Source organism: Dipodomys spectabilis, unplaced genomic scaffold (genome assembly GCF_019054845.1).
Source record: "Dipodomys spectabilis isolate Male_0828 unplaced genomic scaffold, ASM1905484v1 ptg000190l, whole genome shotgun sequence".
Classification (NCBI taxonomy): Eukaryota; Metazoa; Chordata; class Mammalia; order Rodentia; family Heteromyidae; genus Dipodomys; species Dipodomys spectabilis.
In genome coordinates this window covers 1,018,279-1,032,034 of record NW_024870867.1, presented here as the reverse complement: position 1 = coordinate 1,032,034, position 13,756 = coordinate 1,018,279, and the positions used below count along the sequence as shown (strand labels likewise).

General features: G+C 35.4%; 1 protein-coding gene across 4 annotated transcripts in view; it reads left to right on the top strand.

Moving 5' to 3' along the window:
* Window positions 1-8,450, top strand: part of Etv1 (ETS variant transcription factor 1) — a 98,078-nt gene extending 89,628 nt beyond the window's left edge. For all 4 annotated transcript variants that reach the window (XM_042695821.1, XM_042695823.1, XM_042695822.1 and 1 more), the window contains 2 exons: window positions 475-576; window positions 5,527-8,450. In XM_042695821.1, the coding sequence (XP_042551755.1) occupies window positions 475-576; window positions 5,527-5,748 (324 nt within the window). In that variant the 3' untranslated portion in view covers window positions 5,749-8,450. The remainder of the gene's footprint in view (window positions 1-474; window positions 577-5,526) is intronic.
* The last annotated feature ends 5,306 nt before the right edge of the window (window positions 8,451-13,756 follow it).

Here is a 13,756-nt window from a genome sequence, read left to right as displayed (position 1 = left end):
ACTCCTATCCACACTGCCTCTCCATTCTCTTGCACAGAACTGAGCAGGCTCTCTTTTCTTTGTTAAGAAGTCCTTCAATAAATCACCGTTACAAAGAGATCATTAAGCTGTTCTTAATCTATAGTTTTTGTCTAAAAACTAAGAAGGAAAAAGCAGTGTTCTCAGAATGGAAAACTTGCCTCATTTTGGTCAATTGCAGCTTGTTCATTTCCGTTGTAAACACACCCCTTATTTCCATTTTATTTATTTATTTTTACTCCAAAACAATAGTGACAAAGAATTCTATTGTGATAAGCACTATTTGCCTTCTCTAAACCCGGGCAGAAGAATTTCAGATCACGATGGTTTTCCTACTTCCCATCTTTGAATTGGACATATTTTGGTGAGGTTGAGGTAATTTATAAATGAATTAATTTCTGTGGATTATGCCAAGTTAATATCTAACACTACAATATAATTCTGTTCTGGTGACAGGTGGCCAGGCGTTGGGGCATTCAGAAAAACAGGCCAGCTATGAACTATGATAAACTTAGCCGTTCCCTTCGCTATTACTATGAAAAGGGAATCATGCAAAAGGTGAGCAACTACTCTATCATTAACATTCATGTTGCACATTAATCTGTCCATCGTGCTTTAAAAGACATCTGTCATGGCAACACTGCAGCAAGGTTTCTAGTCATTCAAACACATACTTAGGACTTGGTTCTGGTATTCTAAGCTTCTCTGTTGACAAGTTCATAGGCACTGAAGACAGATGTGTAATAATTTTACACACAACGCAGTAGTCTTTCTAGAAGTTTCTACCAGGTAACACATATATATTTTTTGAAGATGGTTTTGGTGTTGATGTTGCATATGTCTCTCGAGGAAAACTTAATATTCTGTTGTATATATTTTTGAAATGTTTTTATTTGAAATGCTTTTATATAAAGAATCTGATGCAAATTAAAAAAAACTTAGATAATGTAATACCCCTTCCCTTTTTGGTTCTTCTGATTTATAAAATATTCAGACATCTCTTGCTCTTGTTAGGATAGTAATCTTCTTTCTTGTTTCATATGTTGTTTGATTTTATCACCTCATAGTTCAATATCCTAAAGCACTCATTTAAAATAAATATTCAGCCTTGGTTGGTAGAACAAATTCATTATATTTTATTTTATATGAATTACCTTTTCATATTTGAAAGTTACTTTTTCTTAAATAAAAAAGGAAGAGTAGAGAAAACAAATAAATGACTCAACATATTTGAAGGAGTTAATAAGTAAAAATCAAACACCTTTATATTTGTTATTATGGCTCTCAGCTTCGAGTGACATAATAAAAGTATTTTTATATACTTTTTTTTTGACTAGGAATGATTTATCCGGTCAATATAATTAGAGTATGAGTACTGTCGCTGACAGATCTTTTGGGGCTTTCTCTTTATGACATAAGGAAGGATAGATTGTTTAATAGGCATATGTGCAAAGCTTTTAGTCTACTTGTAGCCAGCATGACCAGCAGAGGCTCTTATAATTTTTGCAGTCCCATTTATCCTTCCCCGTGGCTGGTCCCAGACATACTTGACATTCCTCCAGTGTGGTGAATCCCCAAACCTTGTCATCATTGTCAATATATGAAGCATTCTGGAAGCTAAGTTCTAGAAGTCAGTAAGAGGAACATAATGCCATTAAAAAAATGTTGCAAGATTATGTATTTCACTGCATAAGGAGAAATTCATATTACCATATTTGGTCTTTGACTTAAAACTGTATGTGGGAATATGTAGTGTATATTAAAAAAATCAAATATAAAACTGAAGAGTAAAAAATAACCAATTTAATCTATGCATGAGAAACATTCTTTATTTGTAGGTTGTGGGGCCTGAACTCTGGACCTGGGCTCTGTTCCTCAGCTCTTGAGCTCAAGGCTAGCACTCTACCACTTTGAGCCACAGCACCACTTCTGGGCTTTTCTACTTATGTGGTGCTGAGGAATCGAACCTAGGACCTCATGTGTGCAAGGCAGGCATGCTACCACTGAGCCACCTTTCTAGCCCCTGAAACACTCTTAAAACCTCATTTTCTGTACATACAGAAGAAGAGAGAGATAATCCAATACAGCAATGCTTTTGTTGTACCTTGTAGACAACAATGTGTATGCTTCTCTTTCAAAATTTAAGATCCTTACACATCACCCTGCATGAGAATCAATTCAAAATGGATCAAAGACCCCAACATAAGGCCAAATACCATGAAAATATTACAAGAATACGTAGGAAAAACTACGGGCTCCTAGGCACACTTCAAAACTTCCTAAGATCCAGAATCACAACAAATCAAAGAAAGACTAGATAAATGTAATTGTACCAAACTAAAAGAGTTTCTGCATGACAAATGACATAGCTAATTAAAGAGAAAGCTCATAGAACAGGAGAAGAATTGTATTGGCTATGTATTAGAGAAGGGCCTCATATCTAAAATATACTAGAGCTCAAAAAATTAAACCCTCCAAAAATGAACTCAAAATTTTAAATATCAACACCAATATTTTAACAGCAGTTATATTCTGGATGATATAATTATCTGTCATTGTTTCTTTTTGCCTAATTGGTCATTTATAATTTAGCACCTAATATTCTCGAGTTACTTTTGAAATTTTAAAAATTAACCAAGGCTTAAATACCTACTCCTCAGAAGCACAACCTTTTTATTTCTCTTTGTTCACTTCTGATTCTCATAAAATTCCTGTCATTTCCATCTCAGTATTAATATATAGCCCTTTTCACATTTTGATACATTAATAATAAGGGAAGACATCATTTCTTCTTGTTTGGATGCCTCTTATTCTAAACATACAATATTTAGTACAAGCCAACAAATACAGTTTTATATATTCTGTATGTATACATAAAACATACATAAAATGTGTGTGTATGTGTATATATATATATATATATATATATATATATATATATATAGTGTATATAGGAAAGGAAAATGGAAGGCAATCCAGTGAGTAAAGGTAGTCTTAAGAGAATAGTTTTTATTGTTGTTTTGCTTTGTTTTTTGTTTTATCCCCATGCTAGTACTGAGGCTTGACCTCAGGGCGTTGCTTGGCTTTTTACACTCATGGCTGGTATATTACTACTTGAGCAATATTGCTACTCCTGGCTTTTTTTTTTTTTTTTTTTTGTCTGGTCGTGGGGCCTAAACTCTGGGCCTGGGTGCTGTCCCTCAGCTCTTCAGCTCAAGACTAGTGTTCTACCGCTTGAGCCACAGCGCCACTTCCAGCTTTTTTCTTTTTGCTTATGTGGTGCTGAGGAATCAGACCCAGGGCCTCAGGCATGCAAGGCAAGTGCTCTACCACTGAGCCACCTTCCCAGCCCCATCCTGGCTTTTTGCTAATTGAGTGGAGATAAGAATTTTGGAGATTTGACTGTTCAAGCTGGGCTATGAGCCAAAGTTCTCAGATCTCAGCCACCTGAGTTACAAGTGTAAGCCACCACCACCAGAATAAGGTTGTATCATCTTGAAAACATGTTATGCATTTAAATTCCCCAGGCTGAAAAGTTTTGCATTTAATACATCACACTTAATTTTAGCCATGTCTAGTCAAAAAAGATCCAGTACTTAAAACAGATATCTCTCTGCAGCTGCAAACTAAGCAATGTATGTTATAAAACATGATGAAATGTTGAGATTACTTATTTATTCATTTTAAGCAATGAATGAAAAAGGGAGAAAGTAAGGTTTATTATCTCTATTTATTCCTGATATTGCTCAGGGCATTTGAAACAGTTCAGAATTAATTTCCCTTGAATAAAAAATATAGTAAATGAATTGTGGCTGAGATCCTCTGTTTACCACACTTTGTTCTAGAAACAAAGTTATGTTCTAGTCTCATAACTCTTTCTATCTCCAGTTCATCAGATAGGGATCTGAGGGCTAGTTGAAGAAAGATGTCTCATGTCAGAAACACTAATAGTCACAAATACTCTTACTGGGAAAATTTAGTTTACTTGAACTTGCTGAGATGGTTTCTTTTACTTAAATTTAGGACACAAGATTGTTCTAAATCTGAGACTACAACAGGATTGTTTCAGGCTTTTGAAATTTCAAGCTGCACACACACACACAGAGACATACACAGACATAGACACAGACACAGACACACACACACACACACACACACACACACACACACACGGTAGAGGAGGGAATCAGGGAAGGGGAGAGAGACAGAGACAGAAGAGAAAAAGACAGAGAAGAAGAGATTTACTGCCAAAATTAATGCAACAAATGCATCTGTCCACTACTGCCTTTCCCCAGACTTTCGAACCTCTCAACATTGTGCATTAATGGGAGATATGTTTATGTCATCCAAATTCTTTATAATTTTCTATAAAAGCATTACACTTCAAAATTTAAATTTGGGGCATGTGTCTCCCTACAAATTACACCACATGTCCTTTATTTCAGACACTTGTCACATCTTTTTTTGCTCATTTCCTTCCTATGCTGTGTGTATTTTAGATTCTTTTCACTATTTTTACACCTCTTACTTCAATTTGACACTTTATATACATCCTTAAGTTCCATCTTTCTTGACTTCATTTTTTAAAGCGATGTTCCTAGAATAATGCTATCCTCTTGATCTATCTTTCATTTAAATAGGGCTATATATCTATTCTTTTTTTTAAGATGAAAAAACAATGCAAAATAGAAAAGGAAGAAAAACAATTTTACCTTGAGAATCATTGAATCACCCATCTAGTCTTATCAGGAACAAAACACATTTTTCTTTCTGTAGCGTAAGAAGTAGTGGTGTTGTTATTTTAATACTCTCTTAGAAATGTAAAGATAGAAACACCATACCTTAAAGATACAGATTTTTAAATTATAGATATCTCCCTCAAAATAAATTTCCCTGTGTGAAAAAAATTTCTGAAGTGAAATGATTGCATTAAAATCATCACTCTACCCCTCCCCCCACAAAAAGTTAACAGCCTATGTTCACCTTGATGTCAAAAGGAGAAAACAGCTGTTTTCTACCCATATCTAGAATAAATAAATTATTACTCAAGGTCAATAATTTTGTGTTTCTCTTAAGATTTTGATTTGCTTGTTTTATTTTTGCTGTTGTGCCAATACTGGGGCTTGAATTCTGGGCCTGCATGCTATTAGCTTTTCAGTTGAGGCTTATGTTCTACTTCTTGAGCCACAGCTCCGATTTCTGGCTTTTTGGTGATGAATTGGAGATAAAAGTCTCCAATTAATTGGACTTTCCTGCCCCCACTGGCTTTGCACCGTGCACTGCCATCCTTAGTTCTCAGACTCTTGAGTAGTTAGAATGATGGTGATCACGCCACTGGCACTGGACTGTTTCCTAGTTCCTAAGTGAGGGTTGTGTTTTGTTTGTTGAGGTTTTGGGATAAGTGTCTCTTTTCTGGTATATTAACTATGTTTTCCACTCCCTTTCCCCACCCCTCCCTGTGTGCGGGGATGGTGAGGATGGGTTTTTCTCTTCCACGTTACACATAAGGTGGCTGGAGAGAGATATGTCTACAAATTTGTGTGTGATCCAGAAGCCCTGTTCTCCATGGCCTTTCCAGACAACCAGCGCCCACTGCTGAAGACGGACATGGAGCGTCACATCAACGAGGAGGATACTGTGCCCCTGTCTCACTTTGATGAGAGCATGGCATACATGCCAGAGGGCGGCTGCTGCAACCCGCACCCCTACAATGAAGGCTACGTGTACTAGCACAAGTGACAGTCACGCAGGGTGGCCTTCCTCGTGCTCCTCCTCCTTCTGCAAGATGCAGAGAATCACTGAGTTCTCTTCAATCTCTGTTTTATTTTTGTCGTTTGTATTTTATTTTTTAAATAAGAATACAGAAAATAGGCTTTTCCTGTTACATGATTCTATGGTCTGTTATGGACTGCGCACTTTATTTGTGGGTGGGCGGGAGGGTTCTAAACATTTATTCTGTGTAACAGGAAGAAGGTGGGTGAATAGGCAGGGGATGTGGTGATTCCTTTTTACTTAGGCTAGGGATGGGTCTCCTACTGGTTTTAAGGATGATGAAGCTCTATCATGTCTCTTTGATTTCATAATAACATAAGGTAATGTTCATTTTTCTCTAGGTATCTATGGTACAGCTCATTTGACGCGTGTAAATATCCACTTGGAGACTATTTGCCTTGGGCATTGTTTTCCCCATCATTAATGAGTCTCTGCAGGTGTACAAAAAATATCTACTGTAAATGACAGTTTAATTGTTAGAAATGACTGTTTTTGCACCTCTTGTAAAAAAAAAAAGGCATTTAGTGACTGCATTTGTCATTTTGTTTTGTTTTGTTTACTTTCTCTATGACTTGCAAAAGATAACCATAAAAATGGTTCATCCTCTTTGAAGTTGCATATTCACCATGACTGTACGTGAGGGGAGGCACAACATGATTTTGGACTCTGGCTTCTGAGTCACAGGCCATCAGCATTACAACGATCTAATGCCACCTTGCCGTTTAGGTACAAATCATCTTTTAAAGATTTTGCAGCCCATTTCAGTTGACTACTACATGTCATGGTCCTTTGTACTCTTGAGTTAACTGTTAAATCTGGGATCACACTGAAGCAAAAAAAAAAAAAAAGAGAGAGAGAGAAAGAAAAAAAGAAAAAAAAACCTGTCTCCTTTCAGTTCCTTCAGTGCATAAATACATTATTTAACCAGTAAGAATTAACTGTACTAAATCATCTATTACGCTGTTCTCCTTACAGCAAGCACTCTGTAAGAAAAATATCCACTACACTAAATAGGTACTATAGTAATTTTTTTAGACATGGTACCCATTGATATGCATTTAAACGTTTTACTGCTGTGTTATGTTGATAACATATATAAATATTAGAGAATGCTAATGCTTCTGCTGCTGTCTTTTCTGTAATATTCTCTTCCATGCTGAATTTACTATGACCATTTATAAGCAATGCAGATATAACTACAGATAGCATTTCAGGACAAAATAGATGACTCAAACCATTTATTGCTTAAAAATATAGCTTATGCTATGCTATGCTATAAAACAGCTTTTCTGCACAGTGACAAATGAAGAGTAAGCTTCAGCTTGCTAAGGGAAACTGTGGAAAATTTGTGATGTTGGCAAAATGGAAAATTATTGACAAATTGTTCAAGGACATGAGGACATTGCTGTGTGCCATAGTGCTGGCACTGACCATGATCTGTCATCTCGGTTGGGACATTCCTATGTGATTGGGTTGTTTGAGAGAAGATTTAAAGATCTGGAGTTTCAAATATTTTGTTGTTTTGTTTTTTGTTTTCCATTTAGAGAAAATATTAAAAGCAGGAAATGTTGTTCCATTCACTCTGAAAATAAAAAAAAAGTAAATAATGTGACAGTACCACTGAGTAGCTTAAAAAAATCATGCAAAGAACATCATTTTTGTTCAATCCATTTTAGAGAACAGCTTATTTTAATCTATATCAAAGTGATTTTTTAAAAAAATCCTTAAACACAAAGCTAAAACAGAGTTATGGATGCATTTCATGATGCCCATTAGGTTTGTATAAGAGAATCCTTCAACTATTGATTTTCCTACACGACACAAATCATAGCTGTTCCTCTAGATTGAACAGTTATTGAGAAACCTACTTATCAAAATCAGTACCTTCACATTCATTTCTTCAAATTACTTCTGATTCCAATTATGTGTGTAACTTGTGATTTCAATGACCGTTCTACATATACATACACATACTTATATGTATATATACACACTTATGTGTATACACACACATACACAAACATATATCATTCATCATTTGGTCCATTGGGCCAATAAGTATGCCTTAATATCAAAACTCTCCTTGTCTCTCCCCCACCTCAAACATACTACTCATGTGGCCATTTACAGCACTTGGAATAAAAACATTCAAAAATAAACAGTGAAATTTTTTATCGGAAAGAGAACCAAGATATAGGATTGGGCTATTTGGTGAAATTGAAGGACAAATTTTAAGTGGGTCTTTAGGTACATTCTAAATAAAACAAAATCTTAGTGAGTTTGTTTGTTTTCCTTTTTTTCTTGTTCTTTTATTTCTTTTTAATATCCTAATTAGTCTAGTTGGTCAGTGAGGATGAATTGGGCCATGAGTTATCTTAAGGGATCAAAGGAAGAAATGGTATTGATTATATGATATTTAAGGACAAACTATATGTATATTGCTGTCAAAAGTAGTAACTCACTGATGAAACAAGTAATTGGCCAGCATTAAGTGTATTTCCAATACAGAAGGTTTCAAAATATTGCATTATAAATTCTTAAGAAATGTATCTAAAGTTTTATTGTTAAAGTCTGTCTTCATTCTACATTTTTGTTTGGTTGTTGTTTTATTTTTTAATTTTCAGGTAGATTAATAAATCTGGCAGCTGATTTCTGCAAGATTCTTGTGTTTTGAATTTCAAATTGAACTGGCTTATCAAACGTAGAAAGTAACCAGTGAAAAGAGTGTTTTCCTATGACAGTGAAAATAACTTAAACTACTATCTCACTAATGTTTGCTGCCTCTTCTTTATAACATGCTAATATCTGACAAATTGATTACAACCAATAGTATTATATCCCAAATAATTAATGGAAAATGATTATTTTAGTAAGAAATACCAATTAAACAAATGCTTCTAAACAAAATATCCACAAAGCTGACAGTTTAGAGCATCTTTCTCAAATCATAAAAGCATCTTAGAGGTCTAGTTTTCTGTAGATATGACAACAAATTGCAACTTAAGTAACTCAATATGAATTTATCTCCTTATAATTCTGGAGAATACATCCAAAATGAGCATTAAGGAGCTAAAAACCAAGATGTCACTAGAGCTGGTCCTTTCTGAAAGCTCAAGGGACAGTCCTTGCTTCTTTCCCATCCAGAGCTGCTAGCATGTCTTGGTGTCTGTTTCAATCATTAGTATCTTTACTTTTCTGCTCTCCTCTCCTTCATTTTCTTCTAGGCATTATATTTAGAATCTACCCAGAAAACTGAGGATAACCTTCTCAGGGAGATTGTTAACCACATGGGCCAAGTCTGTTTTGCCAGGCAAACTACAAACCGGTTTCTAGGATGAGGATGTTTCTGGGATTAGGGTTGGATATGAAAAGGGTACTACTGGGGGGAGCTGTTATTCAGCCTGTGTGGGTGGCTATTTACCCCATAGATCAGGACCTGGTATAGAAAAACAATGTTAATTCATACTTCCTGGATGAAAAAGAAATGGGGGAGCTAAGATTAGAATATCCTGAAGAATATTTTGTTAATTTACCATTGATATATCCCCTCCCTTAATTTATGTAAAGAATTTTGAACACTTGTTATATGTTCACCTATTCCATTAGTTTTACTATTGTCATATGAAGTTTTAACATGAGTTAAATCTTTTTTTCTCTCCAGAAAGGCACTATAGAATGGCGGGGGGAGTAGAATGAGATAATAACTTTAATAGTACAGTTAAGGGCTGGGAAGGTGGCTCCGGGACAGAGCGCTTGCCTTGTATTTATGAGGCCCTGGGTTCCATTCCTCAGCACCACATAAGCAGAAAAAGCCAGAAGTGGTTCTGCGGCTCAAGTGGTAGAGTTCTCACCTTCAGCTCAAGAGCTGAGGGACAGAGCCAGGCCCAGAGTTCAGGCCCCATGACCGATCCACCCCCCCAAAATAGTACAGATTATATTTTAAAATAAATCTTTGAATGTTAATATGAGTCATTACTTTATGATCTTAACCTTTCCAAATTATTACTGGTTGTGCAGTGAGACCAATATATGCAATATGTCTCTGGTTAATTAAAGGAACAATAACACAAATAAGTCCTATTATTCATTAAGTTAATTATTATTATTGATAAATAAATTTATTGTCTAATGTTATCTATTTGGACAGATCATAGGAGTTTCTAAAATGAGTCACTTTGTCTATCATGCAAGCCTGGTTAGAGCTTTTAATGACAAAACATTATAGAGAAAGTTTCTTTCTTGGAAACAAAAAAAGAGAACTAAATTTTAAAAATAAATAATGGCTAAAGACATGGATCAAGTGGTAGAATACTGACTAGCAATTGCGTTCAAGACTTTGAGTTCAAACCCTGATATCTCCAAAAATTAAGTGAATAAAGTAAAATGTAAGAATGAGTAAGCTACTTTTCCAGTTGCAGTGTGGTATGGAAAAGGGGGAAAATCGAGTAAAAAATACAAAGGGTGTAGAAATAGTGACAGGAGAAAACTGAAGAAGACAAATGTATATATTGCACAACTGTGATTAAGAACTGCATAAAAGCCAGGGTTCAGGCTGGTGTCCAGTTGCTCACACCTATAATCCCAGCTTTTCAGGAGGCTGATACCTGAGGATCAAGGTTAGAAGGCAGGACAGTTCATGAGAAAGCCAGAAGTGGAACAGTGGCTCAAGTGGTAGAGTGCTAGCCTGAGCACGAAAGTTCAGGGACAGTGCCCAGATGCTTAGTTCAAGCCCTGAGATTGGTATGCATATGCATGCATGCACACACACACACACACACACACACACACACACACACACACACACAGAAGCCACATAACACTGATATATTTGATCCTTGGAGCCCTACTCCTCTAGCTGGGTCCATATGGCTGCTTCTTGAGGTTCTTGGAGATTTAATTTACTGAGAGCTCTACTAGTGATTTCAAGGCTGGATTATTATTATTTTATTTTTTTAACATGGGATTGACAGGCATTTTAAAAATGGTTTATGGAAAAGTATAGTTTAACAAGAAAATTTGATTAGACTATTGGATGCCTTCATAGATGATTTTAGATTATTAAATTAAAAATGTGTATACAATAGTTTATTCCTGTTAGGTGGGTTTTCTTTTTGCATATAGAGTCTAGTATTATTTAGTTCCATTCTAAAATTGCATTTTTCTATGGGAAAGAAATACGTTGATTGAACTGATTGTATTAAAATTATACTTATGGTTTGAGAAAACATGCTATGGAATTTGTGTGATAATACCATATTAACATACTCAACATTTAAATCTAAAATGAAAGCCCACTGACAGAAAATATTGGATTGTTGTGATCACTCTGAATAGTGACACATCTGAAAGGAATATTATCTAAATTGTTGACTGACTTCCAATCATCTTTAATAATTTATTACTCAATCACTTGAGTAATGTCTTTCCACCACCTTCATTTCCTTCGTTCATTCATTTTCTGGATAACTTAGGTAACTAGGTACCAGCACACTTAATAATTTTTTTTTTACTGGTTCTTTGTTAGCTCTCTTAACTGTTCTTTTATTTTATTTATTTACTTATTTATTTATTAATTTTTGTGCCAGTCCTGGGGCTTGAACTCAGAGCCTGGGCACTCTCTGTTAGCTTTTTTTTTTTTTTTTTTTTTTTTTGCTGAAAGCTAGTACTCTACGACTTGAGCCACAGCTCTACTTCTGGCTTTCTTGGTGGTTAACTGGAGATAAGAGTGTCATGGATTTTGCTTCACAGCTGGCTTTGAACCTCAACCCTAAGATCTCAGCCTCCTGAATAACTAGGATTACAGATATGAACCACCAGCACCACCTTCTTAACTATTCTTTTCAGTAAGACTTCTTCCTGAAGGAAGAAAGAATTACATAAACTATTTTCACATCTCCTCTAAACCAAGCACCACGAATACATGACATATTATTATTTCCATCCTATCACGGTGTGTCTAATAAGAAATTGAAGCCAAAGGCAAAAGCAAAAGAACATTATAAAATGTCACCATCACAGGAAAATTCATAACTTGGATTTACTAGCTTTCTTGATTTATCTCCTATAACAAAACCACCTCTCAGAGTGACTCATGTTTGTCAGAAACATGTTTAGCTTTTGTTTTTTTTACCAGTTGAACACTCTTTATAGTAAAATCTATAAACAGCAAAATAAATAGCAGCAACAAATCTTTAGAAATTGAATTAACAAGTATCACTTTGGTCTTTTTCTTTAGAGTAGGGTACAGCTGTACTCATATACTCTAAGAACTATCCAGGCTGCTCTATGACTTAGAGTGTAAGTCATGGCTTCTGCAAATATTGACGTTCTCAGAAATCTTTTGATGCACAGAGCTTTCAAAGCCATGTGTCTCAGAGGGAATAAAAATTTGCTTTTAAATTGTATAACTGAAAACCCAGAAACATATCTATATATAAATACTATATCTCTGCCAACAACAGCATTATTACATATAGTTTATCATCACAAGTAACACCAGCATTCTTACATATAGTTTATCATTGCTAGTAACTAGTAAATATATATATATATATATATATATGTATAGTATCATCATAGTAACAATAGATAGTTAAAATGAGAATTTAGCTGGCAGAAATGGTAGGAATTAAAAGTGCTATAAAAATGTATATAACATTACGTTTTAAACTGCAAAATACTTTTATTTTTGATGAACCACAGAGACAGTTTTCCTTATTCTTAAAAATAGCCTTGGGAATTAAATTGTTTAACTTAAATTATCTGTTCTTTGTGGAAAAAACTTTGTAGTCAGATATATCTAACATGAAATCTGTATTTGAATCATTTTAAATCATTAAGTAACATCAATTACATTCATAGTTTTGTGTACCCATCACTACCTATTTTCAAAAAGGTAAAATTCATATTCTTAATCTTAAGATACTCTAGGAGACAGTTACATATTAGAATCAGAAGTGTAAAAAGTACCATTCTGAGCCAGGCGCCGGTGGCTCATGCCTGTAATCCTAGCTACTCAGGAGGCTGAGAACTGAGGATCGCGATTCAAAGCCAGCCCTGGCAGGAAAGTCCGTGAAACACTTATCTCCAATAAACCACCAGAAAACTGGAAGTGGCGCTGTGGCTCAAGTGGTAGAGTATCTAGCCTTGAGCTAAAGAGCTGAGGGACAGCGCCCAGGTCCAGAGTTCAGGCCCCATGACTGCCAAAAAAAAACCCCAAAATAGAATGGTACTTTTTTTTTTTTTCGGTCTGTTGTGGGGCTTGAACTCTGGGCCTGGGCACTGTCCCTCAGCTCTTCAGCTCAAGACTAGCGCTCTACCACTTGAGCCACAGCGCCACTTCCGGCTTTTTCTTTTCTGCTTATGTGGTGCTGAGGAATCGAACCCAGGGCCTCATACATGCAAGGCAAGCACTGAGCCACCTTCCCAGCCCTATTTGCACTTTCTCTACCATCATTTAATTTTAGTTAAAACCTTGAGGACTTCTTTAAGTAAAAGAGAAACAATTGTTTTCTAATTTTCCAAATGTCTTAAAGATTCCTTTTTTTTTTTGGTCAGTCATAGGACTTAAACTCAGGGATACTATCCCTGACCTTTTTTGCTCAAATTAGCACTCTACCACTTGAGCTACAACACCACTTTAAAGATTCCTTATAAATTTGCTCCTCTAAATATTATGCCAAACTAAGGTGCTTTATTCCAAAGTATTCAGCATGCACAAACTTTCAGGATTACTAGGGAAAGGGTAGCATCTGAAGGCATAAGGTACTGAAATTTTTTCCCCTAAATACATAATGCCAAGACCAAATGTGATGCATTCCAAATTTGTTCTTTCTTTTAGGCTTATTTGTTTAATGTAGAGCTTGTTTTGAAGTATAAGTAGTAAATATTACAAATAATCTAAAACTTGCCATCCAAATGAATTTACATGGTTGCTTCTGAAATTCAATATATTACATTCATAAAC